General features: G+C 42.0%; 1 protein-coding gene across 1 annotated transcript in view; it reads left to right on the top strand.

The window, feature by feature from the left end:
• The first annotated feature begins 2,281 nt into the window (after positions 1 to 2,281).
• gcn1 (GCN1 activator of EIF2AK4) overlaps positions 2,282 to 17,105 on the top strand; it is a 32,238-nt gene continuing 17,414 nt past the window's right edge. Inside the window, exons 1-27 of the mRNA XM_085787675.1 lie at positions 2,282 to 2,384; positions 4,280 to 4,382; positions 4,501 to 4,564; positions 5,804 to 5,935; positions 6,293 to 6,401; positions 6,573 to 6,671; positions 7,219 to 7,353; positions 7,703 to 7,880; positions 7,983 to 8,057; positions 8,196 to 8,324; positions 8,411 to 8,560; positions 8,673 to 8,846; positions 9,261 to 9,413; positions 9,511 to 9,603; positions 9,707 to 9,782; positions 10,353 to 10,512; positions 10,723 to 10,912; positions 11,091 to 11,215; positions 12,345 to 12,523; positions 12,616 to 12,709; positions 12,794 to 12,907; positions 12,998 to 13,196; positions 13,288 to 13,440; positions 14,671 to 14,852; positions 15,152 to 15,232; positions 15,463 to 15,606; positions 16,903 to 17,027. Coding sequence (XP_085643801.1) covers positions 2,367 to 2,384; positions 4,280 to 4,382; positions 4,501 to 4,564; positions 5,804 to 5,935; positions 6,293 to 6,401; positions 6,573 to 6,671; positions 7,219 to 7,353; positions 7,703 to 7,880; positions 7,983 to 8,057; positions 8,196 to 8,324; positions 8,411 to 8,560; positions 8,673 to 8,846; positions 9,261 to 9,413; positions 9,511 to 9,603; positions 9,707 to 9,782; positions 10,353 to 10,512; positions 10,723 to 10,912; positions 11,091 to 11,215; positions 12,345 to 12,523; positions 12,616 to 12,709; positions 12,794 to 12,907; positions 12,998 to 13,196; positions 13,288 to 13,440; positions 14,671 to 14,852; positions 15,152 to 15,232; positions 15,463 to 15,606; positions 16,903 to 17,027 — 3,434 coding nt within the window. The 5' untranslated portion in view covers positions 2,282 to 2,366. The remainder of the gene's footprint in view (positions 2,385 to 4,279; positions 4,383 to 4,500; positions 4,565 to 5,803; positions 5,936 to 6,292; positions 6,402 to 6,572; positions 6,672 to 7,218; positions 7,354 to 7,702; positions 7,881 to 7,982; positions 8,058 to 8,195; positions 8,325 to 8,410; positions 8,561 to 8,672; positions 8,847 to 9,260; positions 9,414 to 9,510; positions 9,604 to 9,706; positions 9,783 to 10,352; positions 10,513 to 10,722; positions 10,913 to 11,090; positions 11,216 to 12,344; positions 12,524 to 12,615; positions 12,710 to 12,793; positions 12,908 to 12,997; positions 13,197 to 13,287; positions 13,441 to 14,670; positions 14,853 to 15,151; positions 15,233 to 15,462; positions 15,607 to 16,902; positions 17,028 to 17,105) is intronic.

Here is a 17,105-nt window from a genome sequence, read left to right on the forward strand (position 1 = left end):
TGATTGACTGGAGCTGAGTCAGACATGCTAGGACATTCACTGGCATATTACTGTATTGCTACAATTATATGATATGGTGCAGTAGATGCACATGTTAATTAATTAATTACTACAATAGGTACATCCTCCACTGGTGATGCAGTGAAGCAGTTTATTCAGTAGGCTATCCTGAATCACTCAAAGAAATTCATCCAAAAGATTTGTTCACCATACACTGAAACACTGAACCCCCCTATAGTGCCCCCTGGGAGCCAAAACGCGCGTTACAGTGCCCTCTTGGAAGCCAAAATGCGCTACAGTGCCCTCATGGCAGCCAAAACGTGTGCTAAAGTGCTCTCTAGGAGCCAAAACGTGTGCTAAAATGCTCTCTAAGAGCCAAAACGTGTGCTAAAGTGCTCTCTAGGAGCCATAACGCATGTTAAAGTGCCATCTTGGAAGCCAAAACATGCGTTAAAGTGCCCTCATGGCAGCCAAAACGCATGCTAAAGTGCCCTAGCTCTTCAGTGGCGAGGACGCGCTATATGTGCCCTTTTTTTTCCTTTTCGCCCCTGCCCCTCAAAAAGTCTGTGCACGCCACTGCACTGAACATAAGCTATTTGCATTGAAAGGATATGAAACAGACACGAGCCACTGCAGCAGCTTTATGCGTCTTATAGACCAGCGGCCTAAAACTGATTATCTATCTACATGTTGATTAATTAATTGCTACAATCCATCCTCCACTGGTGATGCACAAAGCAGTGTATTCAGTAGGCTATCCTGAATCACTAGAAGAAATTCATCCAAAAGATTTGTTCACCATACACTGAAACACCCCTATAGTGCCCCCTGGGAGCAGTGATGGCAAGTAACGAAGTACAAATACTTTGTTACTGTATAGAATTGAATTGTCAGGTACTTTGTACTTTTAGAAGTATTTATTTTTCTGACAACTTTTTACTTTTACTCAGTAAATTTTTAACGCAAATATCGGTACTTTCTACTCCTTACATTTCCCCAAAATGCTCGTTACTTTTTTTAATATATCAGGTTTCCACGGCAAAATAAATTTACGGCAAAATAAAATTACAGTTCGACTTGAGCTGAGTTCTAGTGGAAAAGCAAAAAAACAACAACAACAAAAAAACAAACAAAACTAATAGAGACGTGTTGAGCCGAGTTGCGCTAGTGGAAAAGGGCCATAAATAATAACCCCTAAAGTGTCTCAATCCACAAGATTATTACATTGGGACTACGAGCATGATTTGTGACACCACAGTTTAGAAGCCAATCCTGGTCCAAAATTTAATGTTCATAAGTGTGATGTGTAAACCTGAAGTGTACAATACAAATGCCTACGATTGACCATAGTGAAGTACATTAGGATACATTTTGTGTCCGGCAGGTAAACTTAGGCTATGTGAACAATGTTTGTTTAAACAATAACATTGATGAAATGGATTCAAGATAAATTATCGTGTGGTTATTTGCTTTGCAGTGAATCGTGCAATGGAAATACTTTTTACTTTTAATAATACTTTTGAGTAAATTTCAGAGCCTGTACTTTTTACTTTTACTTGAGTAGATATTTGGATCAGTACTTTCACTTTTACTTAAGTCGTTTTTTACACAGGTACTTTTACTTCTACTCAAGTAAAGAATCTGGGTACTTTTGCCATCTCTGCCTGGGAGCCAAAATGCGCATTAAAGTGCCCTCATGGCAGCCAAAACGTGTGCTAAAGCGCCCTCTAGGAACCAAAACGCATGCTCAAGTGCCCTAGCTCTTCAGTGGCGAGGACGCGCTACATGTGCCCTTTTTTTTTCTTTTCGCCCCTGGCCCTCAAAAAGTCTGTGCACGCCACTGCACTTAAGCTATTTGCATTGAAAGGATATGATACAGACACGAGCCACTGCAGCAGCTTTATGCATCTTATAGACCAGCGGCCTAAAACTGATTGTCTTGTGCTTTAACCTCCATATCGGCTTTGGAAATATTGAGTGAACCCTGCACATTTGCTCGACTTCAGATCTCAACTAAGAAATCAATAAATAATAGGCTACATTTCAGTAATTGATTATTTTTTTGTGAATAAATTAATTGTGACACTGACTTCGACAGCTGTTTGTTCATGTTTTAGTCTTTCATTTTATTTAAAAACCACAAGAGATGATCTGTATTTTTTCTTTATCGAGGTACATTTGATCATACATATTTTAATAACTGCTTATATACACACATGTGGCTGATGTTGTAGTTTGTGACGACAATGCAGCTGTTGTTTGAGTAAGAAAAAAACACAATAAAACAAAACAAACAAAAAAGAGATTACGTAGCTGTTTTGACCTGGAAGTGACGTCAACAAGTCCTTCCTGCACCAACCGGCAAGATGGCAGCGGACACGCAGGTTTGTGTGGCTTTTTTTTAATAGTACACTATTCGCTTACTGAATGATAATCAAGCATTTGGGAAACCAAATTCGATGTATCATGGGTGTCGCTTTAAAAACAGCCCGGTGTGTTTCGGTGTTCAGCGAAAACTCGGGCAAACTTTAGCGGCAGCTAGCTAGCAGGCTGTTAGCTCGGTGCTACGTCGCCTCAGTGTGGCTGGATGAGACCGAGCTGGTGTCGTTGCAGCAGCAGCAGCAGCAGCAGCAGCAGCAGCTCGGTGTGTGTGAGCGCAGGCAGGCAGGCAGAGGCTCAGGCTGAGGACCGAGCCGCTTTCAGGGGCCTCAACTCACTGTCAGTATCTCCTCTGGCTCTGGGTCTAAATTAGCCATGTTAACAAAGACAGACATCTAACGTTAGGTGATGAGGTAACTAAGCGACGCCCTCCCCGGTCCAACCGGTGAGCCGTTAACAGGCAGCAGCTACACAGCCCGGTAGACGCCGACAGACACTCCGGCTGCAGCTACTGTCTGTGCTGTCTGTGCTGTGAACTACTTTGACGACCACCAGTTGATACGAGAGGGCCTTTCATGTGTACTGATATGTACTTGTGTTTTTTCAATACCTAAGTGTTATTACGTAAGTTAGGCAGTTAGATGCGCTAAGAGCTCTCAGAGACAAGCATTTCTCTTTTTCTCTTTTATTTATTTATTTCTATCCCTTATTAGTTCCGTCTGCCCCACCCACAACAATTTCAGACAAAGTCTTACACCAACACATTAATATTTGACACTGACAGGAATTTTAGTCCTTGCGTGGGTTTAGATTTCAAAGTTCAAAATCTAAAATTTGCAACTTGTTAAAATAGAGGCTAAAATCTTCTACTTAAACTCCTTTCTGCAAATTATCAGATGTCAGAGAGCTTGTGCTGATGTATTATCTGATGATAGTTGTATCAGTATTGGAGAGCAGTCAAACAGCAAGATGGTACTTGTCAGTGTGGTACTAAACGTTCTGTAACATGATTTACCTTATTTACCAAAAACTGAATGTCTTGCAGCACAGATTTTGTTTTCCTGTCCGGGAATTTACCACTTAATAATCCATCAACAGTACCTGGACATGTCGAGGATTCAGATGAGATGTTGTCAGAGTGAAGTGTCCTCTGAGCTCAGTGTCACAGAGCATCATCAGCAGGTTGAACAGAGACTCGGAGAGACCGGAAGAGTCACAGGAAGACATATGTGTCGGAGTGGACGTCCTTATTGGCACATTGACATGTTTTGTAGTGGTATACCCTCAAATGTTGTTAGCTTTTTTTTCAATACATTGTTTGAGATGAAGAAATGACCACTTCATGCTTCTACTTAAATGCCCCACTGTCATGATATAGGCTAATATCACTGTAGCATGAACTTTTTCCATTTTCCATTAATTTCACCTGAAAGTCGAATAACTTTTTTGTGAGTAATAATAGATTGGGTTTTTTTCCCCATGTCAGTCATTAATTAGATTTGAAGATAATTAACCCTCACACAAATATGATCAAAAAATATCATAGTTGTGCGATATATTTCTCACACAACCTTCTCTGAGTTTTTATGAAATCAGTAAGCAAAGTAGCAAACTAAGCTGTAGAACATGCTGTAGTCTTATTTTTACAAGGTTGATAAATTAAGGCCCACATTTTTATATCAAGGTCCCAAGTATCAATAGATCAGGATTAGATGATTTACCAGTTTTTAAATGGTGTCTGTTTAGAGTGACAGTGTTAATCTTAAAAGATCATCTAAGAGCCAAATATTCACTCGCTCAGACTCAAACTTTTGATCCTGGACTGAAGATGTCACTGCCGCCTTCACGTCATTTAAATCCTCAGAGCAGTTCTCACACTAACTGTTCCTAACTCCTTCAGGTTTCAGACACGCTGAGGAAATTTGCTGTCAAAGTGACCACAGCCAGTGTGAAGGAGCGCAAGGAGATCTTCGGAGAGCTGAAACAATGCATAAAGGGCAAAGGTGAGCAATCTTGTCTGAATAAATTCTCTACACAATGATGATGTTGATTAAAGGTGCTCTTATCACAACTAATGGTCATTCTAAACACATTTCTTTTTTTCTTTTTTTGTTTTCTTAGAGTTGCCAGAGCCTGCCATCAAAGGACTATGCAAGCTCTTCTGTCTCACACCACACAGATATCGGTAGGTTTGTCCCATTCCCCCACAAGAAAACTACACTCAACAGCAAAGTTTTTAGTTGTTTTCGGTTGTTCAGTAGTTGTTTTCGAGGTAAATTCATGCAAAACCGCTGATGTGCATTCCCATCGGGGGCAGTTTTTTGGCAAGCAGTCTCTGCATTTGCCTCGAAAACAACTCTGTCTTATAACGTTCTGTTATCATCTCATAGCGTGGTGAATGTGCAGGTCACAACTTGTCCCCGAGAGCGTTTTGGAGTTGTTGAGTTGTATAGTTTGATGAGGGAAACCAAGAAATCCCTTTAGCCTCCGTAGCTTAACTGAGCAGTTCACGGCTCTGCTCCGCCGTTCTAACAATAGCTTGCACCGACAATAGGACGAATCGCCTTGTTGTTTACAACTACTTCCGGGTAGAAAACCAGCATTCGAACAATAGTGACGGACGAGAGTTTCGCTATATATATTTCTAATTTTTCATGTTACTATATCGCCGTTTAGACTAATCTGATGTTTGTAAAGTCTATAAAACCAATGATTGGACAAACATTACTATTTACATGTGCACATTTTTGTAACTAGTCATGGTTATCAGAGATTAGCCTGGCTAACGGTTAGCTACCTGTTTAACTTTAATAACTCAGTGACTCAAACGGTCCATGAAAAAATATTTTCTCCAGCGGATATCTGAGTTACAACATGACTGAGCTAACTGGAGTAGTTTCATGTCGTGTCCGACAACGGGAGGGATTTAACAGCTGACGTCCTGGTGTTAGCTTAGCTACCGTTAGCTGTCCCTGTCAGCTGCAGCCACTGATGCTTTCTAGACACCGTGATTCCCCCAAACTGAATAAATACAACACATAGCAACACAGAAATAGTAATGTTTCTTCAATCATTTCAGATTTGTCTAAACGGTGATAGGGCGTGAAAAATATGATATATAGCTAAACTCTCGTTCGTTACTATTGATCTCATTCAAATTACGTGTTGGTTTTCTACCCGGAAGTAGTTGTAAACAACAAGGCGATTTGGTCTATTAAAGGTAACAAACCTACTCCTAAAATTATAGGGATTATGGCAATGGGCCAATTTGCCAAAATGTTGAACTATCCCTTTAACTACAGTAACTCTGGTTTGCAGTGCTGGTGTTGCATTAAGGATTTGCTTTATGCTTTTTAGCCTCATTGATATAAATGGAGTGGACAAAAAACCTCTGACTGTAATGGATGTGTGTGTTCCTCCTCAGGGATGCTGCATCGCGCAGAGAGCTGCTCTCTGTCATCGCCCAGCTGGCTGAAAGTCAGCCCACCGTCCTGGTGACCAGCCTCCTTCACTGCCTTCCCAACAGTGGCATCATCAGCAAAAATGGAGAGCCCAGGTATTTTTCTGAACCACTGCAGATTTGATTTCTTAATCAGTTCCTACTTTCACAGATTTCCAGCTAAGGCGTCGTCGTAACACAGTCACCATTAGACATCTCCAATTTTCCTCTCTGTGTTTAATACTCCATAAGTAGTTTGACCAATATAATCTTATAGTATAAGTAACTGGATTAACTAAAACCACAAAAAATATAACAGGTGTTCATAGTTGGGTTCAGTTGGAAATTTAAAACCCACATCTTATTATTTAAAATATTTTTTTATACAAGTGAGTCTGTCAGGAACCACTCTTTTAACTCATGTTAACCAGATTTTTCCTTCCCTCTCTTGTGATTTCTTTGTACTATTTTCAGCAAAAGCACCGGCTCTGCTGCCTTCATCGGCTTGTCTTGGACCTTCCTTTTAGTCCCCACTGTGTTTTCTGCCCCAGAGAAAAGAGAGGGACCTGTCTGGAAGAAAATGGTCAGTGGAAGTTTCTGATTTTTTTTAAAACAGAAATGAACATGTATATATATATTATTGATATATTTAAAAAATGGTGATTATATGCAGTCATATCGCTCACTGCCAGAATCTGCTCACATCTGACCTGGGTTGGTGTGTTTATCTTTGCTGTCGGTGTCTCTCTTTCAGGTGGAGGTTCAGAGTCTTCTTGTGGCTGAAGTGGTGGGTGGAGCCAAGACCATTGCTCACAAATCAATTGTGAAGAATCTCAATCACCTCTGGGAGCAAGTGAGTGTACACACACACAGGTAGTGAGTGACCTACCTGTCAGAGGGAAGGATCCAGTCTCATTATCAGACTGAGTTGCCATTTCATAAGTCACTCACTCTATTTGAATCACTAAATGAAGAAGTGAATGAACCCAGCAAGGATCAAATAATTATGGCCTTTTATCAAAAATGTTGGTCCCTGTGTAATTTAAGGCCATTCTGAAGAGACGCCTGTACAAGTGTCTCTCTGACTTGTATTCAAATAGTCTCATCAGCTTCTTGCACAGTGTGACAACTGAAGAGTAACTTAAAGAGGAACTAAACAGGATTATTCCTGTGGCTATGCTACATTTTTACTTTAATTAAAAAGCTCTGGAGTAATTGTCATAGTTAACTACATGACTTGTGCCTTGTTAGGAGTGAGAACGGAGGCTCTCTGCCTTCCACCTGGCGTCTCATGGCTGAAAACCAACCATGCAACAAGCCACCACTGCAAATGTAATGTTTTTAGATATATCTCAACTTGACCTGCTCATAACCACAGTCATGTTTGTTGTCTTCCACAGCACCCAGGACTGGTCGACCAGTACATCAGCACACTGTTGAGTCTGGATCAGAGCCCTACAACCTTGGCCATGCTGGGGGTGTGTTTAGACTTCTGTACTGCTCAGAAAGACAAAGCTACCATAGAGAAGCATAAGGTGAGTTTTTAATCCCTAAACCTGGATACTTGGTTTTAATACAGCATGAGAGTTGCATGCTCTCTGTTTGTCTTTTATTGTATTTTTATATTTCTTAGTGTTTTATCAGATCTTATGTTTTTCTTAGTGCTTTTATATGCTTTTAATTTACTGTATTTTAACTCTAACTGTCTTTATTTTACTGTTTTGTATCTGTTGTGCAGCACTTTGGTAACCTTGTTGTTGTTGTTTTTTTTAAATGTGCTATATAAATAAATTGAATTGGATTAATCACTTCTTGATCTGTTACTTTATATTTGAAGTAGTTTGCTCCATGAATAGCTGCAACATTTGAACCTGTGTTTTTCAGAGCGCCCTGCTGGACCTGTACATAAAATCAGTCCTCATGAGCAAGACCAAACCACAACAGCACATTTTGGACAAAAGTGGCTCCTTACTGCGTCACGTGTCCCACTCTGAGTTCAAGGAGCTGCTGCTGCCGACCCTCCAGAAGACCATGCTCCGCAGTCCAGAGAACGCCATGCAGAGTGAGCCTCCTCTGGTTTCTGATGACTGTGTTTAACACTTTTCTGTTAAATGTTGACAGTTCTCATATAGTGGATTAAAATGTTGGCCCCGTCTCTCTCCAGCTGTGTCCTACATGCTGTCCTCTGTGACCCTCGACCTCAGCCAGTATGCCATGGACATCGGGAAGGCCATTGCAAGTGAGTCGTTAATGGATGCTGGGCTAATCTAATTCGTTTTTCTTCCTTTGAACAGGTTTTTAAAAATTGCAACACTAATAGCAAGACTATCCATTAGAGCGTTGATAGTAGGTAATTATGCTATGGTCTGTGTTTCAGGTCAGCTGAAAGCCAACAACGCCCAGCTAATGGAGGAGGCAGTCCAGGCCATGCAGAACCTGGCGCAGCAGTGCAGTGACCCCACCGCCGTGCAGGACATTGTCACACACCTCTTCAAGATCCTCGGAGGTGAATGAGTCGATGCCTCTTTGAATGAAATACTGTCTTAATCTCATTTTGCTTTAAATCACTCAAAGTGTAATTCTTCTGTTCAGGGTCTGAGGGAAAGCTGACAGTTGTTGCCCAAAAGATGAGTGTGTTGTCGGGCATTTCCAGCTGCAGCCATCATGCCGTGTCGGGAACCTCCAGCCAAACTCTCAGCTCTGCAGTGACTGTGATGTTCATCCCTTATTTACAGCAAGAAGGTATCACTTGACTCGCTGCCAGCATCCCATTCACAGTGAAAGACTCATTGGGCTTGGGAAGTCTTAGCAAAGATCACAGAGTGAAGTTCTAACTTTTCTTTCTTTTACTTAGTTCACGAGGGGACGCTGGTGCACGCGGTGTCTGTGCTCTCCCAGTGGAGCAGCCGCCTCACAGTAGAGGTTCCCAAAGCGCTCTCGGATTGGTTGAAGAAAGCTTTCACCCTTAAGACCTCCACCTCATTGGTTCGACACGCCTACCTTCAGGCCATGGTGGGAGCCTTTAAAGGTCAGTAACACATTAAGACATAAGACTGTTTATTAATCCCACACATGGGGAATTTGGTTGTTACAGTAGCATTTGTAACATACAAGGTAAAAAAGTAGAAGAGCAACAAATATAAAGATAGAAAAAATGATGAAAGACAAACATATAGTTATGTACCAAAAAGTTATACAGTTATTTACAAGAATAGAATAAAATTGGTTGGTAGTTGTAAGGCATAAGAAAGTATTGCACAGATGGGGGGGTCTGTGGGTGTGTTAAGTAGCAAGGTGTGTAGTTTGTACACAAAAATGGCTAATAATAATAAATAAATAACAACTGAAATGAGAAAAAAACTAGAGATGTGTGAATAGTGCAAAAAGAGAAAACAGGAAACAGACCGGCAAATATATCATCTTTCTGTTCTCTGGTGTCCAGGTGACACTCTGGCCCAGGCCTCAGACCTCGTGCCTTTGCTCCTCCAAACGGTGGAGAAGGCGGTGGCACAAAACTCCCAGCATGCCCTGCTTGCAGAGGGTGTGGCAGCATCAGTTCTTTTGAGTCGGCTGGCTCTGCTGGACACGCAGACAGGTGAGGTTCTGTCTTCAACGATTCATTTTTCTCATTTATCCAGACTGTTGGGGAGCTTGTAGCTCACATTTTTGTCTTTTTTGTTGTGTCCAAACAGAAGCGAAGTTCACCACTTTCTGGAACGTGATTTTGGATGAGAAGAAGCCACTGTTCACCACAGAGAAGTTCCTCTCCCAGGCCAGCGAGGAAAGTAAGGAAGCTGTTTCTGACTCTCTTCACAGCAGAAGCTCATGATTACCTTTTTTTTAATGTTAAGAAATCACATGGTTTATTTCTATCTGCACTTTCTCTAGCTCTGCTCACAGAGCTGCTGCTGTGTGAAAGGCTGTTCCTGGACCACGCCCACAGGCTCAACACCAGCAAATCACAGTGAGTTTGTCATCCTAACTATACTATTACTATTTTGTAAAATGTATAGTTAACAAAATGTTGACACTGACATTTATTAATAGACATGTTTGTGTCAATAAAAGGCAGTAGCATCACCATTGTAAATTCAACTTTGAGTCTTTCTGCTGTCACCTATTCTGATTCTGATGAGCTTAATTAACATATTATATACTTACTTATAACCTAATTAACATATACTTACTTATAACCTAATTAACATATTATATACTTACTATATATACTATATACTTATAACCTGCTTAATCAAGTATGTTCTGACTGTCATGTGGATGCATAGTGTCTTTTTCACTTTATGAACTTAACATATTGCAGTATTGAATATGTCTGTGACATGTTCATGTTATAGAGCTAATGTGAGTTTTGTTTAATATATATTTTTACTCTTGACATGTTCTGTCCAAAGAGAGATCTAATTTATATTTTGTTGCTTGAAAAATTCAGCATATAAATTTATCGTCTAATTAAACATAAACCTTAAGTGCGTCTGTTGTTGTTTGATTTTTTTTTTCATGTCTGTGTGTCCTGCAGGATGTACCATCATGCCACGGTTGCGGTTTTGCTGTCTCGGAGCTGGCGTGTGAGGAAGAGGGCACAGCAGACAATCAAGAAGCTGCTCTCCTCACTGGGTGGATCCAGTCTTGCCCATGGCCTTCTGAAAGAGCTCTGTGTGGTCATCAACAAACACAAAGTACAGAATGATTATTCAAAAATATATATGTAACAGTACATTTAACAAAGGAACATATCAAATTTTATCTACACAAAGAGATTACTTATCCAGCCTGCAAGTTTAGTTGAATCTGTTTAGTGAATATATACGCTCATTGTAGTTTTAAAAAAGGAAGAATGAGTTCTCTCTTTGCCTGACCGTGACTGACTGTGTGTTGTAAACCTCCAGGTTTTACCCCAGGACGTCCTGGTGTCGGAGTCAGGAGAGCTGACCGAGCTGGGTCGCAGCTACGTTCCCCCTCGCGTCCTGCTGGACGCTCTGTGTGTCGTCTGCTCATCAGCCAGCCAGTGGAGCGACCCTGCTGAGGCGGAGAATTTGGCCATGGAGATCCTCATAGTTACTCATCATCCATCCATAGGTGAGGGAATGAGCTGCTCTGCTGCCTGCCTGTTTACCACATCATATTATATTAACACCATTCATCTTGATGACTGGTCTTTGGAATTTAATTATGCTGGGATAGTAGATAGTAGATAGTAGATTTGTTCTCTGAACCACTCTTGACATCTCATCCACTCCATGTGTATCTCTTCTAGTGGAAGCTCGCCGTGGCCTCTGGCCTGTTCTTCTCTCCTCCATGAACATAAAGGCAGAAGAGTTCCTCGAGAAGAATCTGGAGGCAGTTCTGCCACATCTCCTGGAGGTCAAGGCAAATAGCCAGGTCTGACACTCATCTCCTTAAACACATACATAAATAAGAGTTATAACATTAGAACACTAAAATTTAGGGATGTCCGATAATAAAGGCCGACCGATAGTATCAGCCCAATATTGGCATAAAAATGATCTGTCCATATCGTTATCGTAACCTGATGACTTAATGCCTGGATTTCATAGTGAATTAAGTAGCGGCGGACCGTCGTTGCTTTAGACGCACAATAACAGCCCACATCTTCTCACTACAGCTGTTCTGTTGTAAACAAACACACATGACGACGGTGCCGCAACCGAACTAGATGATTGGCCTGTCACTTGTAGCATCAAGTGATATTATAGGCTGTTTCAATGAGCCAGGTGCGTCACTCCCCGGTTTCCTCATAGTCCGTCTCTGCTCCAATCGTCGCCATCGCGCTGTAGCAATGCACCCCCATTCAAGTCAATCAGTGTGCACTGTGTACGACGTATGTAAGGCAAGGCAAGGCAAGGCAAGGCAATTTTATTTGTATAGCCCGTTTTTACAAACAGTTTGTCTCAAAGGACTTTACATGGCATCGTAACAACGTCCTCTGTCCTTAGACCCTCACATCGACTGAGGAAAAACTCCATGGAAAACCCTTTTAACAGGGAAAAATCGGAGTATGTACGGTAGTAGGCGAATGCGTCCAGTGGGGCATCACAGTAAAAGTAGGCATACAGTAGGAAATATGTTAATAATTGGGGGGCTGCATATCGTTATCGGTTATTAAAGGAAATCAGTTTTTTTTTTTAACCTTTATTTTACCAGGCCGATTGCTTGAGATAAAAGAAATCTCTTTTCCAAGCAAGGCCTGGCCAAGAAGGCAGCAAACAAGATACATATACACACAAAGAAGGGACAGACATGAGAGAGACAGATAAGAAGAAGAAAAAAAAGAATGAAAGAAATTAAGGTGCTGGACAACATCGGCATATTGGATATCGGGAAATTTCCAATATTATTTCAGTAAACACAACAAGTGGATTGAAGGATTAATGGTGAAAACAGCTTTTTACATTCTGCTCAAAGGATGTAAAAAATATGATGCTACAGTAGCTGATATAATTGACATGATAGCAGGATTATTTATAAATGATTGTGTTTTTCTGCCCAGGCGGTGAAAAATGCTGTGGGTGCCTTGTCTGGCCTCTCCCCCAACAAGCTGTTACCACGAGTAATCAGTCACGTTACTGAGGGGCTTTCCCAGCCCGCTCTGCTTCAGGTCACGAGGGAGGAGTACGCCATCATGCTGACACCTGATGGGGAGCTGTACGACAACAGCATCATCCAGAGGTAACACAGAGTCTCTGACCACACCTCAACAACAAACTCCTTCTGTCATGTCATATATTCACTCCTGTCCTCCATCTCTACACCTGCTGCAGCGCCCAGAAGGAAAGCACCAAGAAAGTCAACATGAAAAGAGAGAACAAGGCTTACTCCTACAAGGAGCAGATCATTGAACTGGAGTTACAGGAGGTAAAGTGCTCTTTGTCACCAAGAGTTTTCTCTGCAGGTGTCAAAGCCCGGAACACCTGCTGATTTCTCTTTTGATCTCACCAGGAGCTTAAGAAGAAAAAAGGCATCAAAGAGGAGGTGCAGCTCACCAGCAAGCAGAAAGAAATGCTGCAAATCCAGCTTGATAAAGAGACTTCTATTCGCAAGAGACTTCAAGGGGTATGGAACAATAAAGTCTGTGTTACAAATGACTTCCGTAATGCCGGCCTGACTTCTTGTTAACCTGAGGCTTTACCTTCCTGTCACCAGCTGGATGCAGAGTTGCAGAGCGTGGTGGGTCTGGTGGAGGCCACTCTGATAGAAAAACCAGCTCAGATCACCAGAGAGCTCCCGTCTGTCCTCCAAAGCCTCCTGCCCCTTCTGCAGTCGCCTCTGGCTGCTCCACGCATCCAGCAGGTCTTCCTGGACATCGGAGTGTGCCTTATGCCCAAACCCCTTCACAGTCTAGGTGGGTGGCCTGTCTTGGTCTTACAGTACGTCGATGAAGCCTTTGTCTCAGCGTCTCAAGTCAATAATCTCTCCGTTTCTTTTCCCTCCAGCTGTGCTCGTGGGTCATGTGACTTTGCGAATGCTGAAGCCAGAGTGTGATCTGGACGAGGCCTGGGAGCTGGAGGACCTGGACACAGCAGCGGAGCGTACTGTAGGGCTGCTGCACAACCACACTGTCCCACAGAGAGAGAGCAAAGCCGGTGGTGAGCACAGTCACACACACTTCAGACTTAAACCTCCGGAGCAACCACAGTGTTTTAACATAGTAGACAAACACTTGACACCCACTCTGAATCCTGCGTCAGTTTCTTACTCACAATGATGTGTTGATCATTTATGTACAAAACTGTCCAAACAGTGGATGCCCTCAGTGGGGTAATATAAGAGCATGAAACAACTTGTCTTTACATTACAGTACAGCAAGAGGTTATGAAAACCATCAAACACCTGAGACAATAACAACATCTATAAATAATGAAAACATTTGTAGAATGAGACAAGTAACAATATCAAAACCCACAAAATACAAGTGAACATAGTAGAAAAGGAAAAGCAAATCATTTTATCTACTGTAAAAACCACCTACCTTAAAGGGATAGTTCAACATTTTGGCAAATTTGCCCATTGCTATAATCACTATAGTCATAGGGGCAGTTTAATTACCTTTAATTGTCAGTGCATGTTGTTTTGAGATCTGCGGGGCAGAGACGTGAGCTGCTCAGGTAACAGTAGATACAGTAGTCCCCTGTCCCTCATCAATCTCATAAAATACTCAATCCAACAACTCCAAAACGCTCTCGTGGACAAGTTGTGACCTGCACATTCACCACACTATGAAATAATCATGTAACGTTATGAGACAGAGTTGTTTCAAGGCAAATGCGTAACCGAAACTACATTCCAATCCAGACACGGCTGCTGGGTGGAGTGATTTCACAAGCAAAAGTAGGCCTAGTTCCGAGTATTTGCTTCGTGTGTTGTAATGTTACATAATTATACATGATTATTTCATAGCGTGGTGAATGTGCAGGTCACAACTTCTCCACTAGAGCGTTTTCAAGTTGTTGGATTGTGTATTTAGTTTGATGAGGGTCAGGAGACTACTGTATCTACCATTACCTGAGCAGCTCACGTCTCTGCCCCGGAGATCTCAAAACAACATGCACTGACAATTAAAAGTACTGAACCTGCCGCTATGACTATAGGGATTATGGCAATGGGCGAATTTGCCAAAATGTTGAACTATCCCTTTAAGGAAATGGAAAAGTCAATAATCTGATCTGAGGCAGTGTGTCACTCCACTTTTTTTAAGAATTGGAAATTTAAATCAGGGACAATATTATGAGAAAGATAACATTTTTTATGCATAAGAAAGAATATGCAATGAACTGGCCACTGACTGCTGTCTTGTCTTTTCTGTCTTTTCCCCTAAGACGTGGCTCCACTATCTGCACCAGCGTTTTCCTTCTGCTTCCCCCTCCTCAACGCCATGCTCAGGGAGTCTTCAGACAGCACCGAGGAGACGGAGAACATGATGACCAGAGCCTTGCAGGTCGTCAACGAACACTCCCAGCTCCGGGCCAGCACGGAGAGTGATGACATTGTTATAGATGAGGTAAAAGACAAATGTCTCCTTTTTTATTCTTGTTCTCTGCATCTGCACATGAGGGTGGTACATTATTCATGTGGAGTTCAGATGAGCAGAAATGACTCAGTAACAAAAGACAAATGGTTTTCATTTATTTACTCACCAGACATTTAACTATCTCTCTCTTGTGTTTGCGTTCCTTGTTCAGCGCTATCAAGCAAATACAGATATTAGAGACAAATTGAGGAAGCGTCATGTGAAACTACTACCATTATTTTGTAGTTTAATGGATTGATGCACTAACTGTGTGTGTTTTCTTGTCTCAGAACGGCCCTGAGCTGCTTCCACGTGTCACCATGCTGTTGCTCCTGACCAGAATCATATCCACAGCCACCCCAAGACTTCAGGTAAACTAAAGAGACTCATTGTAAACAGCTCATTGTAAATACATTTACTTCACATTGCTGTAGATTGCACCATGGTAATATCTCTTAATCATAAAGTATTGGTCTATTTCTTTTGTTTTAGTTCTTGCACATGTCTCATTTGCTGTTTTAGTTGCTGTTACAGCTTACAGTGGACAACAGAATTGCTGCTTGACCCTGAAATGTGAGACTCTGCACACGCTGTGTTTCAGGTGTTGGCGTCTCAGTGCCTGACAGCTCTGTGTGCCAGTGCCGGAGGAGATATGGGCTGCACTGTGGCGGAGCAGCCAGAAATAGACGTCCTCCTCAACGCCCTGCTGTCACCTTGCTTCTCTGTCCGGGACGCTGCCCTCAGGGTGAGACTTTGATCAGCTCATTTTTATGCCAGCTATCGGTGGAGCTGTTATATTTTGGGCTCGTCCGTCCAACTGTCCTCCATCCCATTTTCCGGCAGGCCTTGGGGGAATTTCCTAAAATTTGGCAGTTCACATGTACTCAGATTTAGATCATGGCGGTCAAAGGTCAGGCTCACTGTGACCTCACAAATCAGGTTTTGGCCACAACTTGATTTTTATTTATGGCAAAATAAACTTGAATACCTTGAACACATTATTTAATTCCTTTAGAGTCTTGAGTTGACTTGACATATGATTCGTCACAAACATGGATGTAAACTTGGTTGGATGTCAAACACATACCACAAGGCAATAATTCCTCTTTGTTGAAAATGGCCTATCCTGTTAAAGACATTACAACAAGGGAAGGTGCTAGGTTTTTTTTCAATTTTACATCTCCAGCAAAATGGATCCTCTCTTAGCCCCACCCTGTGTAATTTTTTAAGGGTCCAATAGGCCCTGTTTAAGATTACAAATGGTATTAATTAGGGCTGTAGCCGATATCTGAGTACTCGAGTACTCGCTCGGCTTGGGCAGCATCCGAGTGCCATTTCACTACTCGGATACCCCCCCCAACTCCAAAACGCCCTTGTGGACAAGTTGTGACCTGCACATTCACCACGCTATGAGATAATAATAACAGAACATTACGAGACAGAGTTGTTTTTGAGGCAAATGCAGAGACTGCTTGCCGAAAAACTGCCCCCGACGGGAACACTTATCTGCGGTTTTGCATGAATTTACCTCTAAAACAACTCTGTCTGGTAACGTTCTGTTATTATCTCATAGCGTGGTGAATGTGCAGGTCACAACTTGTCCACCAGAGCGTTTTGGAGTTGTTGGATTGTGTATTTGATGAGTTTGATGAGGGAAACCCAAATATCCCATGAGCCTCCATAGCGTAGCTCTGAGCAGCTCGCGGCTCTGCTCTGCCGTTCTAAAAATAGCTTGCACTGACAATTAAAGGTAACGAACCTACTGCTATGACTATAGGGATTATTGCAACGGGCCAATTTGCCAAAATGTTGAACAATCCCTTTAAGTGAATGTCTAATTTGCAAGTATCTTCAGTGTTGAGTCTGAGGTGTACCAAAGGTATAAAGACATTTTAATAACTTAAGAATGAAAACCTGTTTTTGACCATAAATGGATGAACTACTTTAAAACATAATAAGTGGTGGTAACCCCTCTGACAAATGATGTTGTACTTGGCCCACTCTGGGTACCAGTATTAACACTTCATGAATTCATACACAGGGTTTGTTGGAGATGGAGTTTGCACTGCCCACTGACAGCACAGAGGCCAGCGGGCTGAGTTTGCTGCGCAGGCTTTGGGTTGCCAGGTTCGATGTTGAGGAGGAGGGACGAGCATTGGCTGAGAAGTAAGTATTATGGGATTCCTCACTCCTTTCTTTTGTTAAATCCAGCAGTTGAACTAATTTCTTGGTTTGTCTTTGCTC

Source organism: Trachurus japonicus, chromosome 9 (assembly GCF_045865225.1).
Source record: "Trachurus japonicus isolate A0001 chromosome 9, Traja_1.0".
NCBI lineage: Eukaryota > Metazoa > Chordata > Actinopteri > Carangiformes > Carangidae > Trachurus > Trachurus japonicus.